This window comes from Engystomops pustulosus, chromosome 2, assembly GCF_040894005.1.
Source record: "Engystomops pustulosus chromosome 2, aEngPut4.maternal, whole genome shotgun sequence".
Lineage (NCBI taxonomy): Eukaryota > Metazoa > Chordata > Amphibia > Anura > Leptodactylidae > Engystomops > Engystomops pustulosus.
This window is the reverse complement of record NC_092412.1, coordinates 169,650,564-169,670,165: the sequence shown is the minus strand read 5'-3', so window position 1 is coordinate 169,670,165 and position 19,602 is coordinate 169,650,564. Positions and strand designations below refer to the sequence as shown.

At 43.6% G+C, this 19,602-nt stretch overlaps 1 protein-coding gene and 16 pseudogenes across 4 annotated transcripts in view; all 17 read left to right on the top strand.

Annotated features, from left to right (window-relative positions):
* The window catches only part of GGNBP2 (gametogenetin binding protein 2), a 91,549-nt gene extending 88,481 nt beyond the window's left edge, over positions 1-3,068 (top strand). For all 4 annotated transcript variants that reach the window (XM_072137249.1, XM_072137250.1, XM_072137248.1 and 1 more), the window contains 2 exons: positions 1,576-1,782; positions 2,420-3,068. In XM_072137249.1, the coding sequence (XP_071993350.1) occupies positions 1,576-1,782; positions 2,420-2,623 (411 nt within the window). In that variant the 3' untranslated portion in view covers positions 2,624-3,068. The remainder of the gene's footprint in view (positions 1-1,575; positions 1,783-2,419) is intronic.
* A 3,256-nt stretch (positions 3,069-6,324) lies between these two features.
* LOC140120121 (5S ribosomal RNA) lies at positions 6,325-6,443 on the top strand (annotated as a pseudogene).
* A 259-nt stretch (positions 6,444-6,702) lies between these two features.
* On the top strand, positions 6,703-6,821 carry LOC140120119 (5S ribosomal RNA; annotated as a pseudogene).
* A 70-nt stretch (positions 6,822-6,891) lies between these two features.
* Positions 6,892-7,010, top strand: LOC140120154 (5S ribosomal RNA; annotated as a pseudogene).
* A 1,785-nt stretch (positions 7,011-8,795) lies between these two features.
* On the top strand, positions 8,796-8,914 carry LOC140120118 (5S ribosomal RNA; annotated as a pseudogene).
* Positions 8,915-10,518: 1,604 nt separating this feature from the next.
* On the top strand, positions 10,519-10,637 carry LOC140120117 (5S ribosomal RNA; annotated as a pseudogene).
* Positions 10,638-10,707: 70 nt separating this feature from the next.
* Positions 10,708-10,826, top strand: LOC140120143 (5S ribosomal RNA; annotated as a pseudogene).
* A 448-nt stretch (positions 10,827-11,274) lies between these two features.
* LOC140120283 (5S ribosomal RNA) lies at positions 11,275-11,393 on the top strand (annotated as a pseudogene).
* An 826-nt stretch (positions 11,394-12,219) lies between these two features.
* On the top strand, positions 12,220-12,338 carry LOC140120120 (5S ribosomal RNA; annotated as a pseudogene).
* An 836-nt stretch (positions 12,339-13,174) lies between these two features.
* On the top strand, positions 13,175-13,293 carry LOC140120116 (5S ribosomal RNA; annotated as a pseudogene).
* Positions 13,294-13,930: 637 nt separating this feature from the next.
* Positions 13,931-14,049, top strand: LOC140120115 (5S ribosomal RNA; annotated as a pseudogene).
* Positions 14,050-14,119: 70 nt separating this feature from the next.
* LOC140120125 (5S ribosomal RNA) lies at positions 14,120-14,238 on the top strand (annotated as a pseudogene).
* Positions 14,239-15,631: 1,393 nt separating this feature from the next.
* Positions 15,632-15,750, top strand: LOC140120124 (5S ribosomal RNA; annotated as a pseudogene).
* A 650-nt stretch (positions 15,751-16,400) lies between these two features.
* LOC140120113 (5S ribosomal RNA) lies at positions 16,401-16,519 on the top strand (annotated as a pseudogene).
* A 70-nt stretch (positions 16,520-16,589) lies between these two features.
* Positions 16,590-16,708, top strand: LOC140120132 (5S ribosomal RNA; annotated as a pseudogene).
* A 1,785-nt stretch (positions 16,709-18,493) lies between these two features.
* On the top strand, positions 18,494-18,612 carry LOC140120112 (5S ribosomal RNA; annotated as a pseudogene).
* A 661-nt stretch (positions 18,613-19,273) lies between these two features.
* LOC140120110 (5S ribosomal RNA) lies at positions 19,274-19,392 on the top strand (annotated as a pseudogene).
* The last annotated feature ends 210 nt before the right edge of the window (positions 19,393-19,602 follow it).

The following is a 19,602-nucleotide window of genomic DNA, read 5'->3' as shown; positions in this document are numbered from 1 at the left end:
CTCAATAAGCATGCTAAAGGTGTTTCGTTGGTATATCATACATTAGATAGTATACATGTAGAGGAACAAATGCAATGTGTAAAGCATTGGGAAAGAGATTTGAATCTCACTCTAACACCTGAGAATTGGGAATTCATTTTTAGACTGCCCACAACATTATCTAACAACAATGCATCTAGAAGCACGACGAAAAAGGTGGTATTATACTCCCAGCAAACTATCCAAAATATATCCAACAGCATCAGACAAATGCTGGAGGTGTATGAAGTCCCCAGGTACAATACTACACGTATTTTGGGCATGCCCAGTTCTAACCAATTTCTGGCAACAAATTGAAAAAATGCTCGAAAATATTCTGAAATAGAAAGTATCCCTTAATCCTGCCATGGTATTACTAGGGGTAGGACTTACAGATTTATCCCCAGACGAAAGGGTAGTAATATTTCATATAACCATTACTGCATTATCTCTTATAGCAACGTTATGGAAAACAGATAAAATACCGTCCTTTGGAGAACTATCAATAGGGTTAATAACAATTGTATATTGGAAAGATCAGTAGCCTTTATGGAAGGAAATCAGAAAAAATTCTACAAAAACTGGAAGCTTTGGCTTCAAACAAATTATTACAAGGCCTCGCCACAATATGTCTTTTTGGAATCTAAGTATCTAGACCGTAACAAAGAATGATTTATATATATGCATAGTCTAGGATGAAGAGAATGAGAAAATAAAGGAACATCTTATACTATATGTGTACATGTACCATTGTAAAAGTAATACAGGTACCCTACCAAGCCGAATTTTTATTGTTTTTAGTTAGGAAGTTGTGGTTGCCATCCTAGGGTTTGGGATGCTTTTGAAGTTATTATTATGGAAAACATAGAACCAATGTGTATTGTATATAAACATACTGTATATCAAAATGTTTGATAAAAAAATGTAATGCCTTGGTTCTAATAAAAATATTTGGAAAAAAAGACATATCAAATCTACAAATTTTCTTTATATGGCTTGCATGGCAGTCCAAAAGACACGGACAATAACTGATACAGCAAACCCACTAGAAAATAGTGCAACTGCATCTATCTGTCAACTTGACTGCATTTAAAAAATTTTTTCACTTTCCAGTTCCTGCACAGAATAAATGTTACCATTAGGAAGTAACATTTGTCCTGCAGATAACAAGGCTTCCAGGTTCTATAAAAGTGAAAAAGCACATTTATGTACATAAAATGTCAGACTAAAGTTGATAATTCATTTATCGGGTTTTGCACTTTGTTTAATAAACCTCTAGTGTTACTACTAATTAAAAAGTTAATAAACCTAGAGAAAATGAAATAGCATAAAAAGTTATTTTCAAATTTGTAATCCTTTCAAGAACCGATTCAAATGTATGAATTCTCACTTAAGGCAAACACAACCTTTCCTGATAAGTTAAGGAAGAGCCATTAAAGAAGATTAATATTTAAAGAGCATATTATATATTAACTGATTATTAATAAACACATTTTCAAATGAATAACTGTACTTGCATACTATACAGCCCTTTTGATGTTTTTGTTTTTCTTCTAGACTTTAAAACAAGGAATCTGTTCTCGAGAAACGTCTAGCAATCAGCAGATTGATCAGTCCAATAATGCCAAGGTTGAAAAATGTTGCTCTGCTTTGGAAAGTGCCAGACAGCCATGTACCAAACATAGAAGAGGGATATCAGAATCTTCACATACCTTACACAGTTCTCAAGTAGCAAAAGAACCCAAAAGCCTAAAAGAACTCCTGGTTAGTGTTTTAGATTTATAGAAAAAATAATATATATATAATATTAAAGTATAAGCCGAAACTCCTAATTTTAACACCAAAAAAAATGGAAAAACCTACTCACTTGAGTATAAGCCGAGGGTGGGAAATGCATTGGTCACAGCATCCCCAGTATATAGCCAGCAAGACCCCAGTAGTGTATAACCTGCCTGCCCCCTAGTGTATAGCCTGTAGCCCCTGCCCCAATATAATGCAGTGTACAAAAAACAGTGTACTTGCCCTCCGATGCCTCCCTGACAGGTCCTACGGCGATTCTCCGGCCTCCGTGTCCGCGCTCAGTCCGCCACTGACATGATATTGTGTACCGATGCCGGCGCTCATAGTAGAATGTCAGCTAGCGGCTGACGTCACAATCCCTGTGACAGACAGCGCATGGACACTGAGCCGATGCCAGAGCATCACTGTATAGAAGAGGACTTGCCAGGGGGGCGTTGGAGGGTGAGTACACGGTTTGTTTTTCTTGACTCAAGTATAATCTGAGGTGAGGTGTCAATCAGCGGATTTAGTAGAATATTTCCCAGAAAGATACCCTTCATGCCAAGTATTGGTTTACCTATAATTGCTATAATGTTCCATTCTGTTTCATTTTGGTCTGCAGGATGAATCGGAATGCACATCGGAGGAGGAAGATGGGCTTTCTCAGGATGAAATCCAGGCCTTTTTGGAAAACAACCAGTCCTTTTACAGCAAGCGGCAGCAATTCAGACAGTATCTGAAGGAAAAATTTTACAAATACTGTCTTCTGCATGATCATAGGAATGCCCTTTGTAGTAGCTGGTTGGCAACAGCTGGGGCATTTTAAACAAAATAATACTACTGTCTTTTGTTAAAACTATTAAAATGACTCCCAGACTTTTTCTATGTTTTTGTTCTAGTTTTTTTTGATCTGCAGTTAAATTTTTACTAGATTCTACCCACCCCTCTCCCCCCGCAAACTTTTAATTTCTAGTAAGTTCAAGGATCAGAAATACATTTAGATAATCTTTTTCTTAAACAAGTTCACAACCTTAATCTTGTCATTGGTTTCTATTCGGTTATCTATGTTTTTCTTTAAACCTCATGCTTACATGGTTTAGCTTAAGAAATAATATTGTAAGGGTAATTATTTTCCAAAAAAAAAGCAATGAACAAGAATAGACAGTTTAATTAATCTGACTTCCAGTTGCTGAATGTTTCAGATGCAATTATGTATAAGTGCAATGTGCAGAACTGAAAAATAAAGAATATTTATTAATATGCATAGTAAAGATTTGGCTTTCTATTTGTTTTTTTAAAAGTCTGCAATCTATTTTGTCTACATTTCTAGATAAGTAGAAAGTATCCTAGTCTGTAGGGATAAAAGCTGTAATTCAAAATCCCTCACTGTTTTCTGTAGGAACATGGCACAAACCATTTAAACAGATGAGGTTTGAAATTTAGCAGTGTCAGACTAAAGTAGCCTGAGCAACTAACTAGAGAGAATATACAGGCATACATATATATATATTATACAATGTATATTACGTACAAAATAGGTTCTTTAGGTTTGTTCTTAAGTTGAATTTGTAAGTCTCAACCTGTGATAACTGTTATAGCTGTTTATTGTACCCCATGGCTAAAGTACAGTAAATTACCAATTACCAGAGGTCCGTTTGTAACTAGTGGTCATCTGTAAGTCTGGTGTTCTTAAGTCCATCCCTTGGGTGTTTTTGATTATTCCTCTCATCAGGCTTGGGAGCAAATGCTTTGAATAGTGGACGTGCAAAACGCCAGAAAGCTTAGTGATGCAATATATAGATATATAGAAATCGTGCTTTCTTAGGAAATGAAACTAAAATTAAAATAAACCTTTCCTGTTTCGGTTTACCAAGGATTACCAAAATTTATTTATATTTGTCCAATGCTAGAATAATGAGAGATAATTGAAGGATTGCCTTTAAACAGTTTGGGACTGCCCATATGATGATGTCATGTCTTTGGAAGCTAATTATTCTGTATTTGAAAGCACACCTGAAACACACTGCACCAAAGGATGAACTAAATTGTGCAATTCCACAATTCTTTTCCTTTAGGCTTTCCCATTCATCATTTGGTGCAATTTTCAGAAACCCGGAGGTGCCTCATACATCTGTAGACCATTATATGCAATGGTTTGAATGAAATACTACATCCAAATGTTGTCAACTACTTCAGACCATAAACAATGAAGTTTTTGATATCTCCACAGCTTATGTACCAGATCAACATCGGTCAAGTTGCATCTTCCTTTCATGCTTTTTCCAAAAATGATTTAATTGTTTTGGTGTAAAGTGTACCCTATGCACTACTTAAATCTGAGTTGCAATACAGGACATATTCTTGGTAGTTTTTTTTATCATATACCATGAGTCTACCCACTCTTCTACCAATAAATCCACCAATCCTTGACAGGAGTATATCAGGAGGAATAATTAAAACACAAAAGGGATGCACTTCTCCCCTATAATCACTCAAGGCGTACCTGAGCTTGGCATAAAAAACTCCCACATTTAAATGGAAATCCAGAGCCTTTGGACTACTACCTAGTGTATAAACCTTTTTCAACCTGAAAACTGTGTTAGTTTCTGTATGAGATAGTAAAAGAAGGTAGAAATTAGGCAGCTGCTGTCATCGGCCATTCTAAGCTGAATGTGCCTGCTCTCGTCAGATCGCAGCAGCAATGCAGCTTAAGGCATGGCAAATACCAGCATGGGAGACTGGCTGGGAATCCCAAGTTCCGTTGCCCTTTTTCAACCTGAAAACTGTGTTAGTTTCTGTATGAGATAGTAAAAGAAGGTAGAAATTAGGCAGCTGCTGTCATCGGCCATTCTAAGCTGAGTGTGTCTGCTCTCGTCAGATCAGTGCAGCTTAAGGCTTGGCAAGTACCAGCATGGGAGACTTGCTGGGAATCCCAAGTTCCGTTGACCTTTTTCGACCTTAAAACTGTGTTATTTTCTCTCTGAGATAGTGAAAGAAAGTAGAAATTGGGTAGCTGCTGTCATCGGCCATTCTAAGCTGAGTGTGCCTGCTCTCGTCAGATCGCAGCAGCAATGCAGCTTAAGGCTTGGCAAGTACCAGCATGGGAGACTTGCTGGGAATCCAAAGTTCCGTTGAACTTTCTCAACCTAAAACTGTGTTAGTTTCTCTATGAGATTTTTAAAAAAGGTAGAATTAGGCAGCTGCTGTCATCGGCCATTCTAATCTAAATGTGCCTGCTCTCGTCAGATTGCAGCAGCAATGCAGCTTAAGGCTTGGCAAGTACCAGCATGGGAGACTGGCTGGGAATCCCAAGTTCTGTTGCCCTTTTTCAACCTGAAAACTGTTAGTTTCTCTATGAGATTGTAATAGGAGGTAGAAATTATACAGCTGCTGTCATCGGCCATTCTAAGCTGAATGTGCCTGCTCTCGTCAGATCGCAGCAGCCATGCAGATATTAAGGCTTGGCAAGTACAAGCATGGGAGACTGGCTGGGAATCCCAAGTTCCGTTGACCTTTTTCAACCTGAAAACTGTGTTAGTTTCTGTATGAGATAGTAAAAGAAGGTAGAAATTAGGCAGCTGCTGTCATCGGCAATTCTAAGCTGAATGTACCTTCTCTCGTCAGATCGCAGCAGCAATGCAGCTTAAGACTTGACAAGTTTCAGCTTGGGAGACTGGCTGGGAATCCCAAGTTTCATTGACTTTTTTTCAACCTGAAAACTGTTCTTGTTTCTCTATGAGATAGTAGAAGAAGGTAGAAATTAGGCAGCTGCTGTCATCGGCAATTCTAAGCTGAATGTGCCTGCTCTCGTCAGATTGCAGCAGCAATGCAGCTTAAGGCTTGGCAAGTACCAGCATGGGAGACTGGCTGGGAATCACAAGTTCTGTTGACCTTTTTCAACCTGAAAACTGTTCTTGTTTCTCTATGAGATAGTAGAAGGTAGAAATTAGGCAGCTGCTGCCATCGGCCATTCTAAGCTGAATGTGCCTGCTCTCGTCAGATCGCAGCAGCAATGCAGCTTAAGACTTGGCAAGTTCCAGATTGGGAGACTGGCTGGGAATCCCAAGTTTCATTGACTTTTTTTCAACCTATAAACTGTGTTAGTTTCTCTATGAGATTTTAAAAGAAGGTAGAAATTAGGCAGCTGCTGTTATCAGCCATTCTAAGCTGAATGTGCCTGCTCTCGTCAGATCGCAGCAGCAATGCAGCTTAAGGCATGGCAAATACCAGCATGGGAGACTGGCTGGGAATCCCAAGTTCCGTTGACCTTTTTCAACCTGAAAACTGTTCCTGTTTCTCTATGAGATAGTAGAAGAAGGTAGAAATTAGGCAGCTGCTGTCATCGGCCATTCTAATCTAAATGTGCCTGCTCTCGTCAGATTGCAGCAGCAATGCAGCTTAAGGCTTGGCAAGTACCAGCATGGGAGACTGGCTGGGAATCCCAAGTTCTGTTGCCCTTTTTCAACCTGAAAACTGTGTTAGTTTCTCTATGAGATAGTAAAAGAAGGTAGAAATTAGGCAGCTGCGGTCATCGGCCATTCTAAGCTGAATGTTCCTGCTCTCGTCAGATCGCAGCAGCAATGCAGCTTAAGGCTTGGCAAGTACCAGCATGGGAGACTGGCTGGGAATCACAAGTTCTGTTGACCTTTTTCAATCTGAAAACTGTACTTGTTTCTCTATGAGATAGTAGAAGAAGGTAGAAATTAGGCAGCTGCTGTCATCGGCCATTCTAAGCTGAATGTGCCTGCACTCGTCAGATCGCAGCAGCAATGCAGCTTAAGGCATGGAAAGTACCAGCATGGGAGACTGGCTGGGAATCCCAAGTTCCGTTGAACTTTCTCAACCTGAAAACTGTGTTAGTTTCTCTATGAGATAGTAATAGGAGGTAGAAATTATGCAGCTGCTGTCATCGGCCATTCTAAGCTGAATGTGCCTGCTCTCGTCAGATCGCAGCAGCAATGCAGCTTAAGGCTTGGCAAGTACCAGCATGGGAGATTGGCTGGGAATCCCAAGTTCCGTTGACCTTTTTCGACCTTAAAACTGTGTTATTTTCTCTTTGAGATAGTGAAAGAAAGTAGAAATTAGGCAGCTGCTGTCATCGGCCATTCTAAGCTGAATGTGCCTGCTCTCGTCAGATCGCAGCAGCAATGCAGCTTAAGGCTTGGCAAGTACCAGCATGGGAGATTGGCTGGGAATCCCGAGTTCCGTTGACCTTTTTCGACCTTAAAACTGTGTTATTTTCTCTATGAGATAGTGAAAGAAAGTAGAAATTGGGCAGCTGCTGTCATCGGCCATTCTAAGCTGAGTGTGCCTGCTCTCGTCAGATCGCAGCAGCAATGCAGCTTAAGGCTTGGCAAGTACCAGCATGGGAGACTGGCTGGGAATCAGAAGTTCTGTTGACCTTTTTCAACCTGAAAACTGTGTTAGTTTCTCTATGAGATAGTAAAAGATGGTAGAAATTAGGCAGCTGCTGTCATCGGCCATTCTAGGCATAATGTGCCTGCTCTCGCCAGATTGCAGCAGCAATGCAGCTTAAGGCTTGGCAAGTACCAGCATGGGAGACTTGCTGGGAATCAGAAGTTCTGTTGACCTTTTTCAACCTGAAAACTGTGTTAGTTTCTCTATGAGATAGTAAAAGAAGGTAGAAATTAGGCAGCTGCTGCCATCGGCCATTCTAAGCTGAATGTGCCTGCTCTCGTCAGATCGCAGCAGCAATGCAGCTTAAGACTTGGCAAGTTCCAGATTGGGAGACTGGCTGGGAATCCCAAGTTTCATTGACTTTTTTTCAACCTGAAAACTGTGTTAGTTTCTCTATGAGATTTTAAAAGAAGGTAGAAATTAGGCAGCTGCTGTTATCGGCCATTCTAAGCTGAATGTGCCTGCTCTCGTCAGATCGCAGCAGCAATGCAGCTTAAGGCATGGCAAATACCAGCATGGGAGACTGGCTGGGAATCCCAAGTTCCGTTGACCTTTTTCAACCTGAAAACTGTTCCTGTTTCTCTATGAGATAGTAGAAGAAGGTAGAAATTAGGCAGCTGCTGTCATCGGCCATTCTAAGCTGAATGTGCCTGCTCTCGTCAGATTGCAGCAGCAATGCAGCTTAAGGCTTGGCAAGTACCAGCATGGGAGACTGGCTGGGAATCCCAAGTTCTGTTGCCCTTTTTCAACCTGAAAACTGTGTTAGTTTCTCTATGAGATAGTAAAAGAAGGTAGAAATTAGGCAGCTGCTGTCATCGGCCATTCTAGGCGGCCATTCTAGGCTGAATGTGCCTGCTCTCGCCAGATTGCAGCAGCAATGCAGCTTAAGGCTTGGCAAGTACCAGCATGGGAGACTGGCTGGGAATCACAAGTTCTGTTGACCTTTTTCATTTTGAAAACTGTGCTTGTTTCTCTATGAGATAGTAGAAGAAGGTAGAAATTAGGCAGCTGCTGTCATCGGCCATTCTAAGCTGAATGTGCCTGCTCTCGTCAGATCGCAGCAGCAATGCAGCTTAAGGCATGGCAAATACCAGCATGAGAGACTGGCTTGGAATCCCAAGTTCTGTTGACTTTTTTCAACCTGAAAACTGTGTTAGTTCCTCTATGAGATAGTAAAAGAAGGTAGAAATTAGGCAGCTGCTGTCATCGGCCATTTAAAGCTGAATGTGCCTGCTCTTGTCAGATTGCAGCAGCAATGCAGCTTAAGGCTTGGCAAGTACCAGCATGGGAGACTGGCTGGGAATCCCAAGTTCCGTTGACCTTTTTCAAACTGAAAACTGTGTTAGTTTCTGTATGAGATAGTAAAAGAAGGTAGAAATTAGGCAGCTGCTGTCATCGGCCATTCTAAGCTGAATGTGCCTGCACTCGTCAGATCGCAGCAGCAATGCAGCTTAAGGCATGGAAAGTACCAGCATGGGAGACTGGCTGGGAATCCCAAGTTCCGTTGAACTTTCTCAACCTGAAAACTGTGTTAGTTTCTCTATGAGATAGTAATAGGAGGTAGAAATTATGCAGCTGCTGTCATCGGCCATTCTAAGCTGAATGTGCCTGCTCTCGTCAGATCGCAGCAGCAATGCAGCTTAAGGCTTGGCAAGTACCAGCATGGGAGATTGGCTGGGAATCCCAAGTTCCGTTGACCTTTTTCGACCTTAAAACTGTGTTATTTTCTCTATGAGATAGTGAAAGAAGGTAGAAATTAGGCAGCTGCTGTCATCGGCCATTCTAAGCTGAATGTACCTGCTCTCGTCAGATCGCAGCAGCAATGCAGCTTAAGGCTTGGCAAGTACCAGCATGGGAGACTTGCTGGGAATCCAGAGTTCCGTTGAACTTTCTCAACCTATAACTGTGTTAGTTTCTCTATGAGATTTTTAAAAAAGGTAGAATTAGGCAGCTGCTGTCATCGGCCATTCTAATCTAAATGTGCCTGCTCTCGTCATATTGCAGCAGCAATGCAGCTTAAGGGTGGGCAAGTACCAGCATGGGAGACTGGCTGGGAATCCCAAGTTCCGTTGAACTTTCTCAACCTGAAAACTGTGTTAGTTTCTCTATGAGATAGTAATAGGAGGTAGAAATTATGCAGCTGCTGTCATCGGCCATTCTAAGCTGAATGTGCCTGCTCTCGTCAGATCGCAGCAGCAATGCAGCTTAAGGCTTGGCAATTACCAGCATGGGAGATTGGCTGGGAATCCCAAGTTCCGTTGACCTTTTTCGACCTTAAAACTGTGTTATTTTCTCTATGAGATAGTGAAAGAAAGTAGAAATTAGGCAGCTGCTGTCATCGGCCATTCTAGGCGGCCATTTTAGGCGGCCATTCTAGGCTGAATGTGCCTGCTCTCGCCAGATTGCAGCAACAATGCAGCTTAAGGCTTGGCAAGTACCAGCATGGGAGACTGGCAGGGAATCACAAGTTCTGTTGACCTTTTTCAACCTGAAAACTGTGCTTGTTTCTCTATGAGATAGTAGAAGAAGGTAGAAATTAGGCAGCTGCTGTTATCGGCCATTCTAAGCTGAATGTGCCTGCTCTCGTCAGATCGCAGCAGCAATGCAGCTTAAGGCTTGGCAAGTACCAGCACGGGAGACTTGCTGGGAATCCAAAGTTCCGTTGAACTTTCTCAACCTAAAACTGTGTTAGTTTCTCTATGAGATTTTTAAAAAAGGTAGAATTAGGCAGCTGCTGTCATCGGCCATTCTAATCTAAATGTGCCTGCTCTCGTCAGATTGCAGCAGCAATGCAGCTTAAGGCTTGGCAAGTACCAGCATGGGAGACTGGCTGGGAATCCCAAGTTCTGTTGCCCTTTTTCAACCTGAAAACTGTGTTAGTTTCTCTATGAGATTGTAATAGGAGTTAGAAATTATACAGCTGCTGTCATCGGCCATTCTAAGCTGAATGTGCCTGCTCTCGTCAGATCGCAGCAGCAATGCAGCTTAAGGCATGGCAAATACCAGCATGGGAGACTGGCTGGGAATCCCAAGTTCCGTTGACCTTTTTCAACCTGAAAACTGTGTTATTTTCTCTATGAGATAGTGAAAGAAAGTAGAAATTAGGCAGCTGCTGTCATCGGCCATTCTAAGCTGAATGTGCCTGCTCTCGTCAGATCGCAGCAGCAATGCAGCTTAAGGCATGGCAAATACCAGCATGGGAGACTGGCTGGGAATCCCAAGTTCCGTTGACCTTTTTCAACCTGAAAACTGTGTTAGTTTCTGTATGAGATAGTAAAAAAAGGTAGAAATTAGGCAGCTGCTGTCATCGGCCATTCTAAGCTGAATGTGCCTGCTCTCGTCAGATCGCAGCAGCAATGCAGCTTAAGGCTTGGCAAGTACCAGCATGGGAGATTGGCTGGGAATCCCAAGTTCCGTTGACCTTTTTCGACCTTAAAACTGTGTTATTTTCTCTTTGAGATAGTGAAAGAAAGTAGAAATTAGGCAGCTGCTGTCATCGGCCATTCTAAGCTGAATGTGCCTGCTCTCGTCAGATCGCAGCAGCAATGCAGCTTAAGGCTTGGCAAGTACCAGCATGGGAGATTGGCTGGGAATCCCGAGTTCCGTTGACCTTTTTCGACCTTAAAACTGTGTTATTTTCTCTATGAGATAGTGAAAGAAAGTAGAAATTGGGCAGCTGCTGTCATCGGCCATTCTAAGCTGAGTGTGCCTGCTCTCGTCAGATCGCAGCAGCAATGCAGCTTAAGGCTTGGCAAGTACCAGCATGGGAGACTGGCTGGGAATCAGAAGTTCTGTTGACCTTTTTCAACCTTAAAACTGTGTTAGTTTCTCTATGAGATAGTAAAAGATGGTAGAAATTAGGCAGCTGCTGTCATCGGCCATTCTAGGCATAATGTGCCTGCTCTCGCCAGATTGCAGCAGCAATGCAGCTTAAGGCTTGGCAAGTACCAGCATGGGAGACTTGCTGGGAATCAGAAGTTCTGTTGACCTTTTTCAACCTGAAAACTGTGTTAGTTTCTCTATGAGATAGTAAAAGAAGGTAGAAATTAGGCAGCTGCTGCCATCGGTCATTCTAAGCTGAATGTGCCTGCTCTCGTCAGATCGCAGCAGCAATGCAGCTTAAGGCTTGGCAAGTACCAGCATGGGAGATTGGCTGGGAATCCCGAGTTCCGTTGACCTTTTTCGACCTTAAAACTGTGTTATTTTCTCTATGAGATAGTGAAAGAAAGTAGAAATTGGGCAGCTGCTGTCATCGGCCATTCTAAGCTGAGTGTGTCTGCTCTCGTCAGATCGCAGCAGCAATGCAGCTTAAGGCTTGGCAAGTACCAGCATGGGAAACTGGCTGGGAATCAGAAGTTCTGTTGACCTTTTTCAACCTGAAAACTGTGTTAGTTTCTGTATGAGATAGTAAAAGAAGGTAGAAATTAGGCAGCTGCTGTCATCGGCCATTCTAGGCATAATGTGCCTGCTCTCGCCAGATTGCAGCAGCAATGCAGCTTAAGGCTTGGCAAGTACCAGCATGGGAGACTTGCTGGGAATCAGAAGTTCTGTTGACCTTTTTCAACCTGAAAACTGTGTTAGTTTCTCTATGAGATAGTAAAAGAAGGTAGAAATTAGGCAGCTGCTGTTATCAGCCATTCTAAGCTGAATGTGCCTGCTCTCGTCAGATCGCAGCAGCAATGCAGCTTAAGGCATGGCAAATACCAGCATGGGAGACTGGCTGGGAATCCCAAGTTCCGTTGACCTTTTTCAACCTGAAAACTGTTCCTGTTTCTCTATGAGATAGTAGAAGAAGGTAGAAATTAGGCAGCTGCTGTCATCGGCCATTCTAATCTAAATGTGCCTGCTCTCGTCAGATTGCAGCAGCAATGCAGCTTAAGGCTTGGCAAGTACCAGCATGGGAGACTGGCTGGGAATCCCAAGTTCTGTTGCCCTTTTTCAACCTGAAAACTGTGTTAGTTTCTCTATGAGATAGTAAAAGAAGGTAGAAATTAGGCAGCTGCGGTCATCGGCCATTCTAAGCTGAATGTTCCTGCTCTCGTCAGATCGCAGCAGCAATGCAGCTTAAGGCTTGGCAAGTACCAGCATGGGAGACTGGCTGGGAATCCCAAGTTCTGTTGCCCTTTTTCAACCTGAAAACTGTGTTAGTTTCTCTAAGATAGTAAAAGAAGGTAGAAATTAGGCAGCTGCTGTCATCGGCCATTCTAAGCTGAATGTGCCTGCTCTCGTCAGATCGCAGCAGTAATGCAGCTTAAGGCTTGGCAAGTACCAGCATGGGAGACTTGCTGGGAATCCAAAGTTCCGTTGAACTTTCTCAACCTAAAACTGTATTAGTTTCTCTATGAGATAGTAAAAGAAGGTAGAAATTAGGCAGCTGCTGTCATCGGCCATTCTAGGCGGCCATTCTAGGCTGAATGTGCCTGCTCTCGCCAGATTGCAGCAGCAATGCAGCTTAAGGCTTGGCAAGTACCAGCATGGGAGACTGGCTGGGAATCACAAGTTCTGTTGACCTTTTTCAATCTGAAAACTGTACTTGTTTCTCTATGAGATAGTAGAAGAAGGTAGAAATTAGGCAGCTGCTGTCATCGGCCATTCTAAGCTGAATGTGCCTGCTCTCGTCAGATCGCAGCAGCAATGCAGCTTAAGGCATGGCAAATACCAGCATGAGAGACTGGCTTGGAATCCCAAGTTCTGTTGACTTTTTTCAACCTGAAAACTGTGTTAGTTCCTCAATGAGATAGTAAAAGAAGGTATAAATTAGGCAGCTGCTGTCATCGGCCATTCTAAGCTGAATGTGCCTGCACTCGTCAGATCGCAGCAGCAATGCAGCTTAAGGCATGGAAAGTACCAGCATGGGAGACTGGCTGGGAATCCCAAGTTCCGTTGAACTTTCTCAACCTGAAAACTGTGTTAGTTTCTCTATGAGATAGTAATAGGAGGTAGAAATTATGCAGCTGCTGTCATCGGCCATTCTAAGCTGAATGTGCCTGCTCTCGTCAGATCGCAGCAGCAATGCAGCTTAAGGCTTGGCAAGTACCAGCATGGGAGATTGGCTGGGAATCCCAAGTTCCGTTGACCTTTTTCGACCTTAAAACTGTGTTATTTTCTCTTTGAGATAGTGAAAGAAAGTAGAAATTAGGCAGCTGCTGTCATCGGCCATTCTAAGCTGAATGTGCCTGCTCTTGTCAGATCGCAGCAGCAATGCAGCTTAAGGCTTGGCAAGTACCAGCATGGGAGATTGGCTGGGAATCCCGAGTTCCGTTGACCTTTTTCGACCTTAAAACTGTGTTATTTTCTCTATGAGATAGTGAAAGAAAGTAGAAATTGGGCAGCTGCTGTCATCGGCCATTCTAAGCTGAGTGTGCCTGCTCTCGTCAGATCGCAGCAGCAATGCAGCTTAAGGCTTGGCAAGTACCAGCATGGGAGACTGGCTGGGAATCAGAAGTTCTGTTGACCTTTTTCAACCTGAAAACTGTGTTAGTTTCTCTATGAGATAGTAAAAGATGGTAGAAATTAGGCAGCTGCTGTCATCGGCCATTCTAGGCATAATGTGCCTGCTCTCGCCAGATTGCAGCAGCAATGCAGCTTAAGACTTGGCAAGTACCAGCATGGGAGACTTGCTGGGAATCAGAAGTTCTGTTGACCTTTTTCAACCTGAAAACTGTGTTAGTTTCTGTATGAGATAGTAAAAAAAGGTAGAAATTAGGCAGCTGCTGTCATCGGCCATTCTAAGCTGAATGTGCCTGCTCTCGTCAGATCGCAGCAGCAATGCAGCTTAAGGCTTGGCAAGTACCAGCATGGGAGATTGGCTGGGAATCCCAAGTTCCGTTGACCTTTTTCGACCTTAAAACTGTGTTATTTTCTCTTTGAGATAGTGAAAGAAAGTAGAAATTAGGCAGCTGCTGTCATCGGCCATTCTAAGCTGAATGTGCCTGCTCTCGTCAGATCGCAGCAGCAATGCAGCTTAAGGCTTGGCAAGTACCAGCATGGGAGATTGGCTGGGAATCCCGAGTTCCGTTGACCTTTTTCGACCTTAAAACTGTGTTATTTTCTCTATGAGATAGTGAAAGAAAGTAGAAATTGGGCAGCTGCTGTCATCGGCCATTCTAAGCTGAGTGTGCCTGCTCTCGTCAGATCGCAGCAGCAATGCAGCTTAAGGCTTGGCAAGTACCAGCATGGGAGACTGGCTGGGAATCAGAAGTTCTGTTGACCTTTTTCAACCTGAAAACTGTGTTAGTTTCTCTATGAGATAGTAAAAGAAGGTAGAAATTAGGCAGCTGCTGCCATCGGCCATTCTAGGCATAATGTGCCTGCTCTCGCCAGATTGCAGCAGCAATGCAGCTTAAGGCTTGGCAAGTACCAGCATGGGAGACTTGCTGGGAATCAGAAGTTCTGTTGACCTTTTTCAACCTGAAAACTGTGTTAGTTTCTCTATGAGATAGTAAAAGAAGGTAGAAATTAGGCAGCTGCTGCCATCGGCCATTCTAAGCTGAATGTGCCTGCTCTCGTCAGATCGCAGCAGCAATGCAGCTTAAGGCTTGGCAAGTACCAGCATGGGAGATTGGCTGGGAATCCCGAGTTCCGTTGACCTTTTTCGACCTTAAAACTGTGTTATTTTCTCTATGAGATAGTGAAAGAAAGTAGAAATTGGGCAGCTGCTGTCATCGGCCATTCTAAGCTGAGTGTGTCTGCTCTCGTCAGATCGCAGCAGCAATGCAGCTTAAGGCTTGGCAAGTACCAGCATGGGAGACTGGCTGGGAATCAGAAGTTCTGTTGACCTTTTTCAACCTGAAAACTGTGTTAGTTTCTGTATGAGATAGTAAAAGAAGGTAGAAATTAGGCAGCTGCTGTCATCGGCCATTCTAGGCATAATGTGCCTGCTCTCGCCAGATTGCAGCAGCAATGCAGCTTAAGGCTTGGCAAGTACCAGCATGGGAGACTTGCTGGGAATCAGAAGTTCTGTTGACCTTTTTCAACCTGAAAACTGTGTTAGTTTCTCTATGAGATAGTAAAAGAAGGTAGAAATTAGGCAGCTGCTGTTATCAGCCATTCTAAGCTGAATGTGCCTGCTCTCGTCAGATCGCAGCAGCAATGCAGCTTAAGGCATGGCAAATACCAGCATGGGAGACTGGCTGGGAATCCCAAGTTCCGTTGACCTTTTTCAACCTGAAAACTGTTCCTGTTTCTCTATGAGATAGTAGAAGAAGGTAGAAATTAGGCAGCTGCTGTCATCGGCCATTCTAATCTAAATGTGCCTGCTCTCGTCAGATTGCAGCAGCAATGCAGCTTAAGGCTTGGCAAGTACCAGCATGGGAGACTGGCTGGGAATCCCAAGTTCTGTTGCCCTTTTTCAACCTGAAAACTGTGTTAGTTTCTCTATGAGATAGTAAAAGAAGGTAGAAATTAGGCAGCTGCGGTCATCGGCCATTCTAAGCTGAATGTTCCTGCTCTCGTCAGATCGCAGCAGCAATGCAGCTTAAGGCTTGGCAAGTACCAGCATGGGAGACTTGCTGGGAATCCCAAGTTCTGTTGAACTTTTTCAACCTGAAAACTGTGTTAGTTTCTCTATGAGATAGTAAAAGAAGGTAGAAATTAGGCAGCTGCTGTCATCGGCCATTCTAGGCGGCCATTCTAGGCTGAATGTGCCTGCTCTCGCCAGATTGCAGCAGCAATGCAGCTTAAGGCTTGGCAAGTACCAGCATGGGAGACTGGCTGGGAATCACAAGTTCTGTTGACCTTTTTCAATCTGAAAACTGTACTTGTTTCTCTATGAGATAGTAGAAGAAGGTAGAAATTAGGCAGCTGCTGTCATCGGCCATTCTAAGCTGAATGTGCCTGCTCTCGTCAGATCGCAGCAGCAATGCAGCTTAAGGCATGGCAAATACCAGCATGAGAGACTGGCTTGGAATCCCAAGTTCTGTTGACTTTTTTCAACCTGAAAACTGTGTTAGTTCCTCTATGAGATAGTAAAAGAAGGTATAAATTAGGCAGCTGCTGTCATCGGCCATTCTAAGCTGAATGTGCCTGCACTCGTCAGATCGCAGCAGCAATGCAGCTTAAGGCATGGAAAGTACCAGCATGGGAGACTGGCTGGGAATCCCAAGTTCCGTTGAACTTTCTCAACCTGAAAACTGTGTTAGTTTCTCTATGAGATAGTAATAGGAGGTAGAAATTATGCAGCTGCTGTCATCGGCCATTCTAAGCTGAATGTGCCTGCTCTCGTCAGATCGCAGCAGCAATGCAGCTTAAGGCTTGGCAAGTACCAGCATGGGAGATTGGCTGGGAATCCCAAGTTCCGTTGACCTTTTTCGACCTTAAAACTGTGTTATTTTCTCTTTGAGATAGTGAAAGAAAGTAGAAATTAGGCAGCTGCTGTCATCGGCCATTCTAAGCTGAATGTGCCTGCTCTCGTCAGATCGCAGCAGCAATGCAGCTTAAGGCTTGGCAAGTACCAGCATGGGAGATTGGCTGGGAATCCCGAGTTCCGTTGACCTTTTTCGACCTTAAAACTGTGTTATTTTCTCTATGAGATAGTGAAAGAAAGTAGAAATTGGGCAGCTGCTGTCATCGGCCATTCTAAGCTGAGTGTGCCTGCTCTCGTCAGATCGCAGCAGCAATGCAGCTTAAGGCTTGGCAAGTACCAGCATGGGAGACTGGCTGGGAATCAGAAGTTCTGTTGACCTTTTTCAACCTGAAAACTGTGTTAGTTTCTCTATGAGATAGTAAAAGATGGTAGAAATTAGGCAGCTGCTGTCATCGGCCATTCTAGGCATAATGTGCCTGCTCTCGCCAGATTGCAGCAGCAATGCAGCTTAAGACTTGGCAAGTACCAGCATGGGAGACTTGCTGGGAATCAGAAGTTCTGTTGACCTTTTTCAACCTGAAAACTGTGTTAGTTTCTCTATGAGATAGTAAAAGAAGGTAGAAATTAGGCAGCTGCTGCCATCGGCCATTCTAAGCTGAATGTGCCTGCTCTCGTCAGATCGCAGCAGCAATGCAGCTTAAGACTTGGCAAGTTCCAGATTGGGAGACTGGCTGGGAATCCCAAGTTTCATTGACTTTTTTTCAACCTGAAAACTGTGTTAGTTTCTATATGAGATTTTAAAAGAAGGTAGAAATTAGGCAGCTGCTGTTATCGGCCATTCTAAGCTGAATGTGCCTGCTCTCGTCAGATCGCAGCAGCAATGCAGCTTAAGGCATGGCAAATACCAGCATGGGAGACTGGCTGGGAATCCCAAGTTCCGTTGACCTTTTTCAACCTGAAAACTGTTCCTGTTTCTCTATGAGATAGTAGAAGAAGGTAGAAATTAGGCAGCTGCTGTCATCGGCCATTCTAATCTAAATGTGCCTGCTCTCGTCAGATTGCAGCAGCAATGCAGCTTAAGGCTTGGCAAGTACCAGCATGGGAGACTGGCTGGGAATCCCAAGTTCTGTTGCCCTTTTTCAACCTGAAAACTGTGTTAGTTTCTCTATGAGATAGTAAAAGAAGGTAGAAATTAGGCAGCTGCTGTCATCGGCCATTCTAGGCGGCCATTCTAGGCTGAATGTGCCTGCTCTCGCCAGATTGCAGCAGCAATGCAGCTTAAGGCTTGGCAAGTACCAGCATGGGAGACTGGCTGGGAATCACAAGTTCTGTTGACCTTTTTCAATCTGAAAACTGTGCTTGTTTCTCTATGAGATAGTAGAAGAAGGTAGAAATTAGGCAGCTGCTGTCATCGGCCATTCTAAGCTGAATGTGCCTGCTCTCGTCAGATCGCAGCAGCAATGCAGCTTAAGGCATGGCAAATACCAGCATGAGAGACTGGCTTGGAATCCCAAGTTCTGTTGACTTTTTTCAACCTGAAAACTGTGTTAGTTCCTCTATGAGATAGTAAAAGAAGGTAGAAATTAGGCAGCTGCTGTCATCGGCCATTTAAAGCTGAATGTGCCTGCTCTTGTCAGATTGCAGCAGCAATGCAGCTTAAGGCTTGGCAAGTACCAGCATGGGAGACTGGCTGGGAATCCCAAGTTCCGTTGACCTTTTTCAAACTGAAAACTGTGTTAGTTTCTGTATGAGATAGTAAAAGAAGGTAGAAATTAGGCAGCTGCTGTCATCGGCCATTCTAATCTAAATGTGCCTGCTCTCGTCATATTGCAGCAGCAATGCAGCTTAAGGCTTGGCAAGTACCAGCATGGGAGACTGGCTGGGAATCCCAAGTTCCGTTGAACTTTCTCAACCTGAAAACTGTGTTAGTTTCTCTATGAGATAGTAATAGGAGGTAGAAATTATGCAGCTGCTGTCATCGGCCATTCTAAGCTGAATGTGCCTGCTCTCGTCAGATCGCAGCAGCAATGCAGCTTAAGGCTTGGCAAGTACCAGCATGGGAGATTGGCTGGGAATCCCAAGTTCCGTTGACCTTTTTCGACCTTAAAACTGTGTTATTTTCTCTATGAGATAGTGAAAGAAAGTAGAAATTAGGCAGCTGCTGTCATCGGCCATTCTAGGCGGCCATTTTAGGCGGCCATTCTAGGCTGAATGTGCCTGCTCTCGCCAGATTGCAGCAGCAATGCAGCTTAAGGCTTGGCAAGTACCAGCATGGGAGACTGGCAGGGAATCACAAGTTCTGTTGACCTTTTTCAACCTGAAAACTGTGCTTGTTTCTCTATGAGATAGTAGAAGAAGGTAGAAATTAGGCAGCTGCTGTTATCGGCCATTCTAAGCTGAATGTGCCTGCTCTCGTCAGATCGCAGCAGCAATGCAGCTTAAGGCTTGGCAAGTACCAGCACGGGAGACTTGCTGGGAATCCAAAGTTCCGTTGAACTTTCTCAACCTAAAACTGTGTTAGTTTCTCTATGAGATTTTTAAAAAAGGTAGAATTAGGCAGCTGCTGTCATCGGCCATTCTAATCTAAATGTGCCTGCTCTCGTCAGATTGCAGCAGCAATGCAGCTTAAGGCTTGGCAAGTACCAGCATGGGAGACTGGCTGGGAATCCCAAGTTCTGTTGCCCTTTTTCAACCTGAAAACTGTGTTAGTTTCTCTATAAGATAGTAAAAGAAGGTAGAAATTAGGCAGCTGCTGTCATCGGCCATTCTAAGCTGAATGTGCCTGCTCTCGTCAGATCGCAGCAGCAATGCAGCTTAAGGCTTGGCAAGTACCAGCATGGGAGATTGGCTGGGAATCCCAAGTTCCGTTGACCTTTTTCGACCTTAAAACTGTGTTATTTTCTCTATGAGATAGTGAAAGAAAGTAGAAATTAGGCAGCTGCTGTCATCGGCCATTCTAAGCTGAATGTGCCTGCTCTCGTCAGATCGCAGCAGCAATGCAGCTTAAGGCTTGGCAAGTACCAGCATGGGAGACTTGCTGGGAATCCAAAGTTCCGTTGAACTTTCTCAACCTAAAACTGTGT